Source organism: Schistocerca americana, chromosome 5 (assembly GCF_021461395.2).
Source record: "Schistocerca americana isolate TAMUIC-IGC-003095 chromosome 5, iqSchAmer2.1, whole genome shotgun sequence".
Taxonomy (NCBI): Eukaryota; Metazoa; Arthropoda; class Insecta; order Orthoptera; family Acrididae; genus Schistocerca; species Schistocerca americana.
Window position 1 is genome coordinate 409,943,390 of NC_060123.1, and position 14,628 is coordinate 409,958,017.

General features: G+C 38.0%; 1 protein-coding gene across 1 annotated transcript in view; it reads left to right on the forward strand.

Annotated features, from left to right (window-relative positions):
• The window catches only part of LOC124615998, a 101,165-nt gene that overhangs the window by 54,566 nt on the left and 31,971 nt on the right, over window positions 1-14,628 (forward strand). Inside the window, exons 3-4 of the mRNA XM_047144209.1 lie at window positions 10,010-10,125; window positions 10,198-10,398. Coding sequence (XP_047000165.1) covers window positions 10,010-10,125; window positions 10,198-10,398 — 317 coding nt within the window. The remainder of the gene's footprint in view (window positions 1-10,009; window positions 10,126-10,197; window positions 10,399-14,628) is intronic.

Below are 14,628 nucleotides of genomic sequence, written 5' to 3' on the forward strand. Positions count from 1 at the left end.
GCAGTATAACCAACTGTGTGCAAGCTGTCAAAAGACGTGTTTCATTGGCCCGAGTATAGAAAAAACTGAATTTGTAATGCTCTAAAGACAGAAGTTGAAATGTATTTCAGTACTGGCCCATGGAACCTTCTCAGTAGTATATTTCACAGCATGGAGCCCTAGCTTTGTCCCTAGGATGCAGTGGAACGTTTGTGGAGACCTCTGTATAACAACCATTTACCAATTGTCATATTCCTACCATACTGAATACATAATGAATGTGTTCCATTTTGGTCACTTATATAAGCCAATTCGTAAGTGCAAGCTTCTGAAGCACCACTCAACATAAACCAGGACAAAGCAATCAGTCGTATGGTTCAAGATACAACTGCTATTATCATACATGCTACAGATGCAACAATGTCCTTCCCTTTAGGTTCTCAGCACTGGAAGGCTGTGCCACAGAGGTCTGAAGAAACAGCAGAGACCATTAGAGATGGTAGAAAAGTGCTCCAATGTCATAAACACTATAGTCAATGACCAACTTAATTTTATTTCAGGTTACTTCAGGCGAATGCATAATTTTCATTAAAAAATGAAAAAAAGGAATGTTGGGAGCAATATGTCACTTGTACAAGGCTACACTCCATCCACTGAAGTATGGACTAAGCTCCACCACATTAGTGGACGTCTTCAGCTTACGAGAATCTATGGCATCTCTGCTAAAAGAGGCTTAACACTGACCCCCAGAATATTACAGAACTTCTAGCAGCACACAGTGCAGAGTACTCTGCTTTCGAAAACTACCATCTTACCTATGTAAATCACTGACATCTGGCAGAATGGAGCAAATTCTCCTTCCACTCCCAGCACCTATAAACTCATTAATTTTTCTTTAACAAGTGGGAACTTGACAGAGCCTCACCTTTATGTCAGGATATTTTTTCAGGAAGTGCAAAATACATAATCAGATGCTCCAACACCTCAGTGTTAACAGTAGAAAAGATTTCCTTGAGATTTTTAATCAAATGTGGCAAGAAGCATAGTGGGGAAGCACTCAAACAAGGAAAAGAGCACAAAACACATGTAATTAAAGTTCAGTATGTCCTATAGCCAGCTTAAGTAAAATGTTGGAAATAATGGTTAATAAGCCACTTTTGGTGCTTGTAATCAGCTAAACTTCTTTCTTAATTCCATTGTGAGAAGGCTTGTCCAGTAGTGATCATCATCTGCACCTAGAAACTACAAAAGATATACAGTACAACATAGCATTATCACATTTTATCCCCATTACATAAATGAGGCTTTTGGGTCAGGCTGCCCAACTGTATAGAAAACTTTTTCTCACTTTAACTGTTTCAGGTCCAAGTGGACATATTTCTTAGCAGCCAAGATATTCAGGAAAGCAGGGTCTTACAAGAACTGGTACAAAGAACTATGCTCTTTGTGATAGCAATAAAAGATATTGTAACAACTTACAGTCTCACAGCAGTGTACTTTGATGATTTTGATTACATTGCAGCTCTGTGTTATTGCATGTTGCAGAATGTCGTCTTTAGAGAACTATAGAAAAGGTACTTTGTTGAGCTCAAAATCATGGTTATTGTTTCTCACCGGTAGAATACTGTGTCACATCTCTCTGTAGACTCTGATCTATACATCTCCATCCTGAGCTCTACTTAGGACGTAAACTGCTACAAGATGATGACAATATTCAGTTTTGTAGGTCTACAATTTGACAACAGATGAATATAGTTACCACACATATGCCAACTAAAAGCCGGTAGTATGAAGAAAGATAATGCTCCCTATTTCCTCAGGAACATTTCCAGGGGAGCAAATCAGGTGGTTTTACTAAGGTTTTACAAAACAGTTTTGTCTCATCTAGACTACAGATAATGTTACTTGTGGTTCAACGGTTCAACAACCTCATCTATCCTTCCGTTACTAGACTCCATACTCCAACATGAAGTAAGACAAGCACTGGAGTTCTTTGTGAAAGTTCAGTCAGTTGTCTCCTTGAAGAATTTCCCATCCTGCCTCAACATCAGCAATGTGTGTGCAGCTATGCAATCTGATGAACCAAGAGTGTGAACTCCCTTTGTTACCCAACTCTGTTCCAAAACTAAAGGATCTTATTGCTCATGAATTGGCCCTGACACAGTAAACTGGCCAAGATGCAACTTGTATATTTAAGCAGTGAACTTCCAATTTCTCCCATTTGCCTGTATACACCTCATGGTCCCAAGGGTAATGCTGATCCTACCACTTACTCAACCATATTTTACTAAGCCCAACATGATTATTTGTTTTGGAATTGGGTCCACAAATGGCTCCAAGGTCAGTGGTCATGTTATCTACCCCAGTGTATCTGTGGGTAGTCCTGAGCAGTCCTCTCTACCAAATGCATGCAGCACATTAACCAGAGCTGACAGCCAGAGTCAGAACTCTTCCAACCCAGAACTTCCTCATGCACAGTGATTCCTTGAGTAGACTGTTAGCAATAGAGCAATGCTATTCATGAAACACAGTGGTTATCAATATCTATGGTCTACTATATAATCTCCATAGACATGTAACTTTATGTTACTTTCCTTCGGATACTGAGCCACATAGTACACCAAGTAGTGAACTCACTAACAGACTGTCTAAGGAGGGAATCAAAATGGCTTCATTAGGTCTGAGAACCCCAGACACTGACCTAGGGAGCTATGTGCAACATTGTATTATGAAAGAATGAGAAAATGAGTGGAGAAGTACCACATGCCCCACCAAACTGTGGGAAATTCAAAAGATTATTAAAGGATGGCAAACTTCACTCCCAGTCTCTTAAAAAGAAGCAAACATCTTGTGTTGCATTTGCATCAACCACACCAAATTCTCAAATGAATTTGTCCGACAACAACCCTCCCCAGTGTAGCTGTAGAGTACTCCTGATGGAGTCTCATACCATAATATAGTAGGTTTCTATAGCTGGCCTGCCATATGGGCTGACGCTGGATATGTTGTTATCTGAGATATTAGCCAACAATACAATAGCTGTTGACCACAATTTTGTATAAGAAAATGGGCATTACAATAAAATTTAATGATGCCTTGTAACAAGGGAAGGTGGGATTATCATACTTGTTATCTCACAACTCCTGACAGCTATATTATTTTTTTTTTTTTTCCTTTTCTAATCTCATTTCATCAGTAGTCCATGTATGATAGAATGTTCCACTTTTAAGATGTAATTATTTTCAAAATCCATTGTTACAGTGTAGTAGCCTCATTTTTTCTGCTTCTGAAATGCATGCATTTGTTAAAAAACATGTTAGTTTATAATAATTCTGATCAGAAAATTTTACTTTCTAGAAGATTCTTGGCTAAATTTAAGACTCCCCCGCACATTAAAACTTCCCTCTCATAAAGTAGTAGCTATTTTTTGTCACTTTCAAGTTCTGCAGCTTTAGGTTGAACAAATTTACTTCCCTGCCTATTGTAACTTGATATTTTTCATTTTTTATATCTTTTTTGTTAATATCTAAAATGTTATAATCTAGTTCATCATTTCCCACTCTGTGGTTAGTGAGACCCGAGGGAGTTTGCAAACTGTTTCAGGAGTTCACCAGAACTCTTTTCAATAATGATGGGTTTTGAGGTAAGGCGTATTACTCTTTCCTAGGTTTGTAAGGATGATACTACTACTACTACTACTACTACTACTACTACTAATAATAATAATAATAATAATAATAATAATAATAATAATAACTATTATCATCATCATTATTATTAATATTATTGGTTTAGAATTAAATTAATCCTATAATGCCCCTTCTTACATACACTATGTGATCAAAAGTATCCGGACACCTGGCTGCAAATGACTTAAAAGTTCATTGCAACCTCCATTGAAAATGCTGGAATTCAATATGGTGTTGACCCACCCTTAGCCTTGATGACAGCTTCAGCTCTCGGGTGCTGGAAGATTTCTTGGGGAATGGCAGCCCATTCTTCATAGAGTGCTGCACTGAGGAGAGGCATCAATGTTGGTCGGTGAGGCCTGGCACGAAGTTAGCGTTCCAAAACATCCCAAAGGTGCTCTATAGGATTCAGGTCAGGACTCTGTGCAGGCCAGTCCATTACAGGGATGTTATTGTTGTGTAAACACCCCACCACAGGCTGTGCATTATGAACAGGTGCTCGATCATGTTGAAAGATGCAGTCGCCTTCCCTGAATTGTTTTTCAACAGTTGGAAGGAAGAAGGTGCTTAAAACTTCAGTGTAAGCCTGTGCTATGATAGTGCCAAGCAAAACAACAAGGGGTGCAAGCACCCTCCATGAAAAACACAACCACACTATAACACCACTGCCTCCAAATTTTACTGATGGCACTACACACAGTGGCAGATGACGTTCACTGGGTATTCACCATACCCATACTGTCATTTGTCAGTCCACACAACGTTTTTCCACTGTTCAGTCTTCCGATGTTTATGCTCCTTACAACAAGCGAGGCGTCGTTTGACATTTACTGGCATGATGTGTGGCTTATGAGCAGCCACTCGACCATGAAATCCAAGTTTTCTCACCTCCCGACTAGCTGTCATATAGTACTTGCAGTGGATTGTGATGCAGTTTGTAATTCCTGTGTGATGGTCTGGATGGATGTCTGCCTAATACACGTTATGACCCTCTTCAACTGTCAGGTGTCTCTGTCAGTCAGTAGACAAGGTCTGCCTGTATGATATTGTGTGGCATGAGACCCTTCATGTTTCCATTTAACTATATCAGAAACCGTGGACCTAGGGATGTTTAGGAGTGTGGAAATCTCACATACAGACATATGACACTAGTGACACCCAATCACCTGGCCATGTTTGAAGTCCGTGAGTTCCACGGAGCACCTCATTCTGTTCTCTCATGATGTCTAATGACTACTGAGGTTGCTGATATGGAGTACCTGGCAGTAGGTGGCAGCATAATGCACTTAATATGAAAAACCTATGTTTTTGGGGGTGTCCGGATACACTTGATCACATAGTGTTTGTGTAACTTCCAGAAATTATCACATTATTTACATAATAAATTAATATTTACCTTGACTGCCTGATTTACAGTTATGTAACCACATTGGGAATGCATTTGATTTCATTACAATGAAAATTTAGTCTGCCATCTTCTTTGTGTTCTAACAATACTAACAACAGTACTGCAACCCACTGAGGAATGTCTACATGGCAGTCAGGCCTTTGTTTTACAACAATAGCCTACTTATTCTCTCCTTGTGGCAAATGCAGTAAGTTGTCAGTGTATCGGAATCACTTCTGTTCACATTAAATTAGATAACTGGTTGAAAAGAGAACTGTTTAAAAAGCGGAAGTTTGAAAGGGAGACAGGTGATAATTACATTAGGTCAGTGTCAAGAAGTGTCCATGAAAACAGTGTGTTATTAGTGGAGACATTCTTGCTGACAGTATTCAGAAACCTTCTATACCAAAACGCCATTTAAAAACTAAACACCCCACCCATGTAAACAACTCTGCTGAATTTTTTCACATGGAAAACTAACACATGGAAAAATGATTAAACTACTTTTGTATCCTCTGCAAACAGTGACAATAAGAATGCTCTTGAAGTGCCTATCATGTTAGTTACAGAATTGCCAAAACTGTCAAGCCTCATTTGGTAGCTGAAGATTTAGTGTAGCCATGTATATTGGTCTAGTACAGTGCATTCTTGGAGAATCTTTGACAAAAAAAGTCAATATGGTACCATTGTCTGACAATATGATCAACTGATAGATTAAAAATATGTCAAATTCGGTCAAAAATGAAAGTTTGGAAAGAGGTCATGCGTGTTCTTCTTTTGCGATTCATCTTGATGAATCGACTGATGTCATCAATTTACTTTTTGTCCATTATATTAATGGGCACTCTATAAAAGAGGAGCTACTGTTCTGCAGACCCTTAAAAGAGAGGACTACAGGAGGATATTAAGTTAACTGAAGAATACAGCAGAGCACTGATGTGACGAACATGAGTTCTGACAATTCACAAGTTTGCTAACACGGTCTCTCTCCCACCCCACCATTACAAAGCCAGAACACTGTCTAGCCTTTGATGATATATCATTGCAGTCTATGGTGCCAGTATTCTTGAACTGAAAGTGATTTGTGTTATCAGTAACACTACAATATCTTTGTTAGTAGTTAGTTTCATAATAGAAAAAAATAAAAGATATTCACATGATGTGAACTCTAGATTGAAACTAACAGCATACGCAAAACAATGTGGAAACAGAACAGCTGAGCAGCATTTCAGTCCTCCAACAATAGAAAGAACCATTTGCAGTTGGTGGGCTGATAGTCAGGAAGACTAAATGTGCAAAAAGAGGAGCGAATGCAAAAAGGCCAAAACCAGAACATGAGATACTGAAATGGATTCAAGGACACCATCAAAATGACATTGTAATTAATAAAAAAATGATTCAAACATATGCTTGTAACCTAGCACTATTGTGGAACTTGACAAGGGTAGAGCTGTTGCTACAGATACATGAAGCATCAGAGACTTAGCATGTGAACCAAAACGAAAATATCTCAGAAAATGCCACAAGAGTATGGAGAGAAAATATTATCTTTCCATCACTTGATTAGTCAGCATCGAAAGAAAACCAGTGTAGAACTAACCCAAATAGCAGATATGGGTGAAACCCCTCTGACATTTGATGTGCCAACTAACAGAAGTGTTGCCATGAAAGATGCTAGAACTGTAACTACGAAAACAAGTGGACATGAAAAAATGCACTACACCGCTGTCCTTTCGTGTAGTGCTTACAGTACCAAACTTAATCCAGTGATCACTTTCAAGTGCAAAACAATGCCAAAACCTTCTGAAATACTGCCAGGTGTTGTTCACATACATGGCAAGAGTTGGAGGGACATGGCTAGTATGAAATTATGGATTGACAAAATGTGGAAGAGAAGGAAAGGTGCTTTATTGAAGAACAGTTCTCTTCTTGTGCTAGATCAGTTTAGTAGCCATTTGAAAAATTCTGCGAAAGAGGAATTGAGACAGGGAAAAACAGAGCTTGCCATTCTGGGAGGACACTTCACAATTGCATCCTCTTGATTTCTTGATAAGCTGTTTAAATTGTATATGAGAAGGAATGGAACAAATGGGTGATGGATCAAACTCAACATTAATTCCTGCTGGAGGGAACTTTAAAATGATCTACAATCAGACAAATGTGTCAGTGGTGGTCAGTCGTGGTGTAGATTGAGAGTAGACATTATTGTTAAATCTTCCAAGAAGTGTGACATATGTAATGCTCTCGATGGCAGTGAAGACCATCTCATATACGAAGAAGAGAACGATGGTAATGAAGAGGAAGGAGGAGGAGGAGAAGAAGAAGAAGAAGAAGAAGAAGAAGAAGAAGAAAAAGACAGTTTTTTGGGGATTTTAAAGGTCAGATAGGTTTTATAAACCAAGATATTCTTTCTTTAATCTGGCTTTGCAATCTAATAATAAAATGGTAAAAATGTTATTTAAAAATGCTTGAAAATTAATATGTCTTTTATAGTCCATGGCTTATTATAGTCCTTAAAATAAGGTAATACCTGTGCTTTGCGATGGACTTAAATGTTACTATATGAACACAGTATCTGAGCACTGGTATCTTACTATTCATGGGACTGTTTATTTGTGTATTGGACTGCAAGCTTCAAAACTAATTACATGTGATTCTTACTGTTATTTTTTGACTTTTTCTGTATCCTAGCAGTATGCTCACATCAAGTCATCTTGGAACTTGTAATAAAGAAGATAAAATAAAAGTGTGTGCCCCTCATAACCTAAATCCACTCCTACCAGTCTCTTTTGATTTCAGTCTCCACATAGGTTGTCCTGCTCACTGCAAGATTAGCTAGCCTAAGGTAGAGGAATTTACACAGTAATCAAATTTTTCACAGCATCAACACGCTAATGAACATATCTACACATAAAACCTACCTCAATATGTGTAGTGGAAGGAACAATCAAGGTGCTAATGAATGTATCTACATCTACACTTTGCAAACCACTGTGAATTGCATGGTAGAGGCTACATCCCATTGTACCAGATATTAGGGTTTCTTCTTGTCCGGTTTACGTATGGAGTACAGAAAAAATGATTGTTCAGATGCCTCTGTGCTTGCAATAATTATTCTGATGTTATCTTCACGGTACCTATGTGAATGATACATGGCCAGTTGCAGTATATTCCAATAGTCACCATTTAAAGCTGGTTCTTTAAACTTTGTTAATACATTTTCTTGAGATAGCTTATGTCTATCTTCAAGAGTCTTCCAGTTTAGTTCCTTCAGTATATCTGTGACACTCCCCCATGGATCAAAAAAAATCTGTGATCATTTGATGCCCTTCTTTGTATATGTTCAGTGTCGCCTGTTAATCTTATTTGGTACTGGTCCCACACACTTGAGCTGTATTCTAGAACTGGTTGCATGAGTGATTTGTAAGCAATCTCCTTTGTAGACTGATTGCACTTTCCCAGTGCAATTCAGCCAATAAACCGGAGTCTGTCACCTGCTTTATCCATGACTGTGCCTCTGTGATCATTCCATTTCATATCCCAAGAAAGTGTGGCATCCTGGTATTTGTATGAGTTGGCCAATTCCAACAGTGATTCACTGATATTACAGTCATAGGGTACTATATTTTTTTCATTTTGTGATGAAGTACACAATTGTACATTTCTGATAATTTAAAGCAAGTCAATAATATCTGCACTACTTTGAAATTATATTGAGATCTGACAGAACGTTAATGTAGCTTCTTTGACACAGTACTACAATATAGATAACTGTATCATCTGCAAAAAGCCTGCGGCTACTCTTAATATTATCTACAACCTCATTAATATACAACATTAACAGCAAGGCTCCTCCACCTTAAGTTACTTCCACATCTGATGATGACCCTCCACCCACGATAACACACTGCGTCATCCCTACCAAAAAGTCCTCAATCCAGTAACAAGTTTCATTTGATATCCCATATGATGGCACTTTTAACTATAAGTGTATATGTGGTACTGAGTCAAATACTTTTCAAAAATCAAGAAATACTTCATCTATGTGACTACCTTGATCCAAAGCTGTCAGTAAGTCATGAGAGAAAAGTGAGAGTTGGGTTTCTCATGATTGATGTTTTCAGAATCCATGCTGGTTGGCATTGAGGAATTCATTCAGTTCAAGATATCTTATTATTTGTGGGCTCAGATTATGTTCTATGATTCTCCAACAAATTGATGTCAAGGACATTAGATAGCAGTTTTACGGGTCACTTCTTCTGGGTTTTCCTTCATAAAGGAACCTTTTGAAAACAGAGTTAAGCATTTCAGCTTTTGCTTTGCTAACCTCAGTTTCAGTTCTGGTCTCATTCACTAGGGATTTGACACTTACTTCAGTGCCTACACTTAAATCTACTTAACAGCGTGTAGTGGAAGGAACACTGTGTACCTGTTTAACACATCCCCATCCCCCAAATCCCTCTAATTTTACTCCCAGTGTAATTATGTAATATTTTGTGGGTGGATTTATTGTTTTTCTTCGTTTGCCTTGTAATATCTGTTCTTAAAATTATAATAGCAATACTTTCCATGATGCACAATATCTAGTGGTGTTTATAATCAAAGTTTGTTGGGAATTTCCGTGAAACACTTGTGATGGCTTAACAAGACTATAATGAACCTCAAATCTCTCTTCTGAATACCTTGTCTCCTAGTGACACTACTTGTATAAAGTCAGCTGGGTTGTTCCTTGATGGCTCAACTAGAAGAATACTTTCCCGAAGGCATGGATCCAAGTTAGAGTCCAGGTCCTGTATACAGTTATAACCCATAATGGTTATACAGTGCAGTGAATACCTTGCTAGAAGCAAAAACTCTCATTCTAACATCCCCTCTTTAAAACATTATTGTAATTTGTATAAAATACACTGCTATTATTAGTCCATGCTGATTTCAATACATTATTTTGTTTCAGAGTATATAGGAAGCGGCATTTTTTTATTATAATACCAATTGGCCTTCTTGTGGTACTTTGTAAATGGTGTCTGTACTGTTGCTGCAAGCGCCGAAGAGGAGCAATACCGTATAGGAGTAAGTGATGTGATATTCTTAGTGCTTCCTTTATGCAGTTGTCATTTTTGACTAATTTGTGTCATTTGACAGATGTGGAGGAAGTAACAGTCACTGTCACACCAGAAACAAGACAGCCATCAACAAGTGGAAGCTTGACACATCCTCAGAACTTCCAGCAGCAACAGCAGCAGCAGCAGCCACAGCCATTGCCAAGGTCCCTCTATAATCCATTTCAGCCTATACCACTACCACCTCCACCACAAAAAAATGTTTCATCAACTCAACCTGCAGGTGAGCCAGTTGTAAAGTACTTGTCTCTTTGTATGATGTTCACACTTTGTAGGAGATTTATGACAAACGACACAAATATAGCTGTTAATGACATGCTTTATTTGGTTTGGTATCAGCTGTTGGACTATTGCAAAAACTTGAACAGTTACCAGCAACTGGGGTCATTGCAGACTGTAAACCTTTTTTTTTTTAAAAAAAAACTGTGAAACATATTTGTATGTGAGAAAAATGCACCTTCATTCAGATTCCATGTTTAATTCTTTCAGTTCCCTTATACAGGACAGAGAGAAGCTAGGACAAATTACCTGCAGTGGTACATGCCTAACAAAGTGTTTTGATGTTCATACTACCCTTATTGCTTAGAATAGTGTTGGAGTTTATTTTACAATACCCAAATACAATAAGTGTCCCGTACATTCACAGATGAAATGAAAACATTTGTAATATGTAACAGTAAATTAATAACTACTTTGAAACTGTGTTTGATGAGACTAGATACATAACAAAATACAAACATGCAATGTTGCTTAACGTTGGAAGAACACTATACCACTGCTGCTTCAGCTGTAACACCAAGTGGTTAATACAATGAAATTACGTTTGATGGGAGGCAGGTTCCATTCTCCAATTGGCCATTTTGACGTAGATTTTCCATGTTTTCTTTTAATCCTCACACAAGCCTAAAGCCTGATTTTCCCTGTTTTCTTTTAGTCCTCAGAGGCATAAAGCCAGTTTCCTTTGCCTTTCTTGTCCAGAGTAAGCTTGTGCTCCACACCTAGTGACATCAAGGCAGACACAGAGTTTAACTCTGATCTTCCATTTAGATTTTATTGTTTGTGTGTGCAGCAAAACAGCTTCTACACTGTGACTGGATAGATAAAAAGTCTGCTCACTTGGTGGTGGTGGGAGAACACACATACAAATTTAAATTTGTGAGCTGGATATTGGCTCCAAGAGCTTGCAAATTTACGAACCTTTATATGTGTGTCCTCCTGCTGCTACTTGGCGAGTAGACTTTATATCTATTCAATTACATTATATTTGCAAAAACTGATTATTTTAATTGCTGCAAACAATTTCTGTGTAAGAAATGAAGATATGCTGAAGTCTTGGAGCATTCCAGAATATTTCTTCTGAGAATATTCTTTGACTAGGAGTTCCACAGTCTGTTCATGAAGTCTACAGTTGCAGGTAAGAGTGTTGCAGTGTCTCCCTTAGTACACTGTATTTGAAATGAGCTATCTTAAGTGAAATCTAATCCACACATCTCTCTTAAATTTGAACCCCTTCATTGTGGTTACAGAGTATGTGATACTTTGAGAATTAGTTGTGGCTTAGTTACATATCTGGCATTATTCTTCTGTAGTGTCCATCTTCTTATCCATACATTACAATGCCAGAGTCCCATATTTAAGCTAGTTTGCCAGAAGGTCTTCAAAGTCTCCAGGGATTGAGAGGCCTCATACATGGTTGGGACGATGTCATTTTCTCAGTGCTCGAATTGTGACTTCCTGTCACCTGAGTTGTGTAGATGTGATAATATTGTTTATGATGTGCAGCCACTGTATAGTAGGCTTCAGTGTTCTTGGAATAATTCTTATATGTTCATAAGTTGGACATAAGTCTTTTTAGTTATATCATGATGGCGGCGCGTGTAGACGTACTAATAAACCGATCCGCGGAAAATTACGAGTTTTTAAATCCTGTGTATGTAAAATGCAGTAAGAAGGTGAAATATGGCGTTAAATTATGTTCGTGGTCACAGAAATGGATCCATCGTCAATGTTTAAATGTCTTAGAGGAAAAAAACATGACATGACTGTGGAAATGTGCACTGTAACTATCGTCATATCGTGTGTTTACATACGGAATGTGAAGAAGAATGCATGACTTCTTCATTAAAATATGATCTTATGTTAGCTAAACTATATGTAGAGAAGCTTGAATCAGTGATAGATAGTGTACAGAAGCTGGAAGAAGTGATAGACCATTCAAAGGGTAGTGAAACGGTTGTAAACGAACAAAACGGTAACTTTATTAGGCCTAAAAAGTTTTGTTGTGTTAATCGTAACGAAAACAACTTTCGTCTCCCACAAGCAAATAAGTTTGAATTTTTAACGTGTGATGAATATGAAATATGTGAAAAGAGCCAAAGAAAGTAAGTACTTTCACCAAATGCAGCGACCACAAATCATTTCAGTAGGCCTACGAAGTCCTGTAATAACAAGAAAGGAAATACCAGAAAATACATGGAACATACTTATCATGCAAACAAGATATCTACCAATACAGGTAAGAAGAAAAATGAAGATATTTTCATACTTTCAGACAGTCATGGAAAGGGCTTAGCCGACATTTTGTGTAACATGCAAACTATATTCAAGTTTAGTGGAATAACGAAACCGGGTGCCCCTTTGCGCGAAGTTTTAAAAGACTGTGAACATTCTTTGAAGCTGGGAAGCAACTGTCTAATAATAGGAGGTGCTAATGATGTTTATAGGAACGAGGGCAAACTCGCCACAAGAGCTCTAAGAAGTACATTACAGAAAATTACAGATGTTAACTTCTTCATTGCCAGTATCCCACAAAGACATGATCTTATAGAAGAATCCTGTGTCAACAAAGAAATCACAGTTACTAATAGGAAATTTGAGAAAATCTGCCGAAGCCTCCCAAATGCCACATATGTGGACGTACCATCCGCAGAGAGAAGTCATTTTACAAGGCATGGGCTTCACAGAAATAAACTCGGAAAATCATTCATTAGTCGAGAAATCCTTAATGCAGTGAAGGCAGTTAAGGACAAGAATAGCACGACCATACCACTTCCACCACCAAACACAGCAACTGAAAATTTCCAAAAAGAAAATGAAACTGAATCGCTGACAACAGGTCCAGCACTAGAATCTCCACTTCCTTCAAAAACAGCTGAGATAAATGATTCAACTAGGACAGAAGTTTCCAAAGCAGCTTCAGCAGAAGCAGCTACATACTACGCAACTGCATCATTAACAAGAAAAAATAATGCCTGATTTGCCAACAGCCAATGACCTTTCATCAGTATTGGCCGCTCCTCAGTCTTCAACAGTGAATGACTTTTCACCAGCTTCACCATCATCAGCAGTAACAGAAGCAAACAGAAGAAGCACAAGAACCAGGAAACTTTCAACTCTGCAGGATTTTTGGTACCCGGCCTCAGTTACAAGACTAACATAAGGCAGATACCTTCAGATACACCAACTTCCAAGTCAAACCGGCAACAGACTCACCTCCACTGTCATCAACAGAAGAATAACCATGCCACCAGCCCATCTAAAGGATTTTTTAGCATCAGGTCTAAAGGGAAAGGCGCCACCAAGATAAGTGAAAACAAATGCCTAACAGTGTTTCACCAAAACATTCAAGCCATAAAGAACAAAGCACAACAGCTAGAAGTAGAATTGGAAAAATTTGATAGCCAAATTTTGTGTATCACTGAACACTGGTGCAAAGGGAAGCAAATTGAACACATTGCATTAGCCTCATTTGACCTTGCATGTTACTATAGCAGAATCTCAATGAATGAAGGACGTTCATGTATCTATGTAAAAAAAGGTATGTCATTTAAAGTAAGATATGATCTTTTAGATCTAGGTGAGGACAAACATTTCGAACTTTCCGCTGTTGAAATAATAGGACCTGGCATAGCAAAAAAAGTAGTCATATTTTGTGTGTACCGCTCTCCCAGTGGAGACATTGATATATTCTTCTCAAAACTGAATCAAAGCTTAGACAAGGTTTCTGGACCAAAAGGAAATGTAATTATCTGTGGTGACTTAAACATTAATATGATGAAGCCTGATAAGGCTAGCAACATATATGTGAATATTCTAAGCTGTTATGGAATATCCTCCCTTGTTAATTGTCCAACTAGAATAACGAAAGAATCCTCCTCATCTATAGATCATGTAGCTACAGATATTGATAGTAAAAAATGTCATATTGTTGTCCAAAACCTGGGCCTAGCAGACCACCTCTGCCAGATCTTAAAAACTAACATTCATGTAGAAACTCCTCCTAAACTTTGTACATGCAAAAGAATGTTTTCCAAATCAGCCCTGCATCAGTTTAAATCCCAGCTAGAATATGAAGATTGGAGGGAAGTCTATGCAGAAACCAACACAAATCAGAAATTTATCAAGTTTATGTCAATTTTTAAACTCAGATTTGAAGAGATGTTTCCCAAAACTC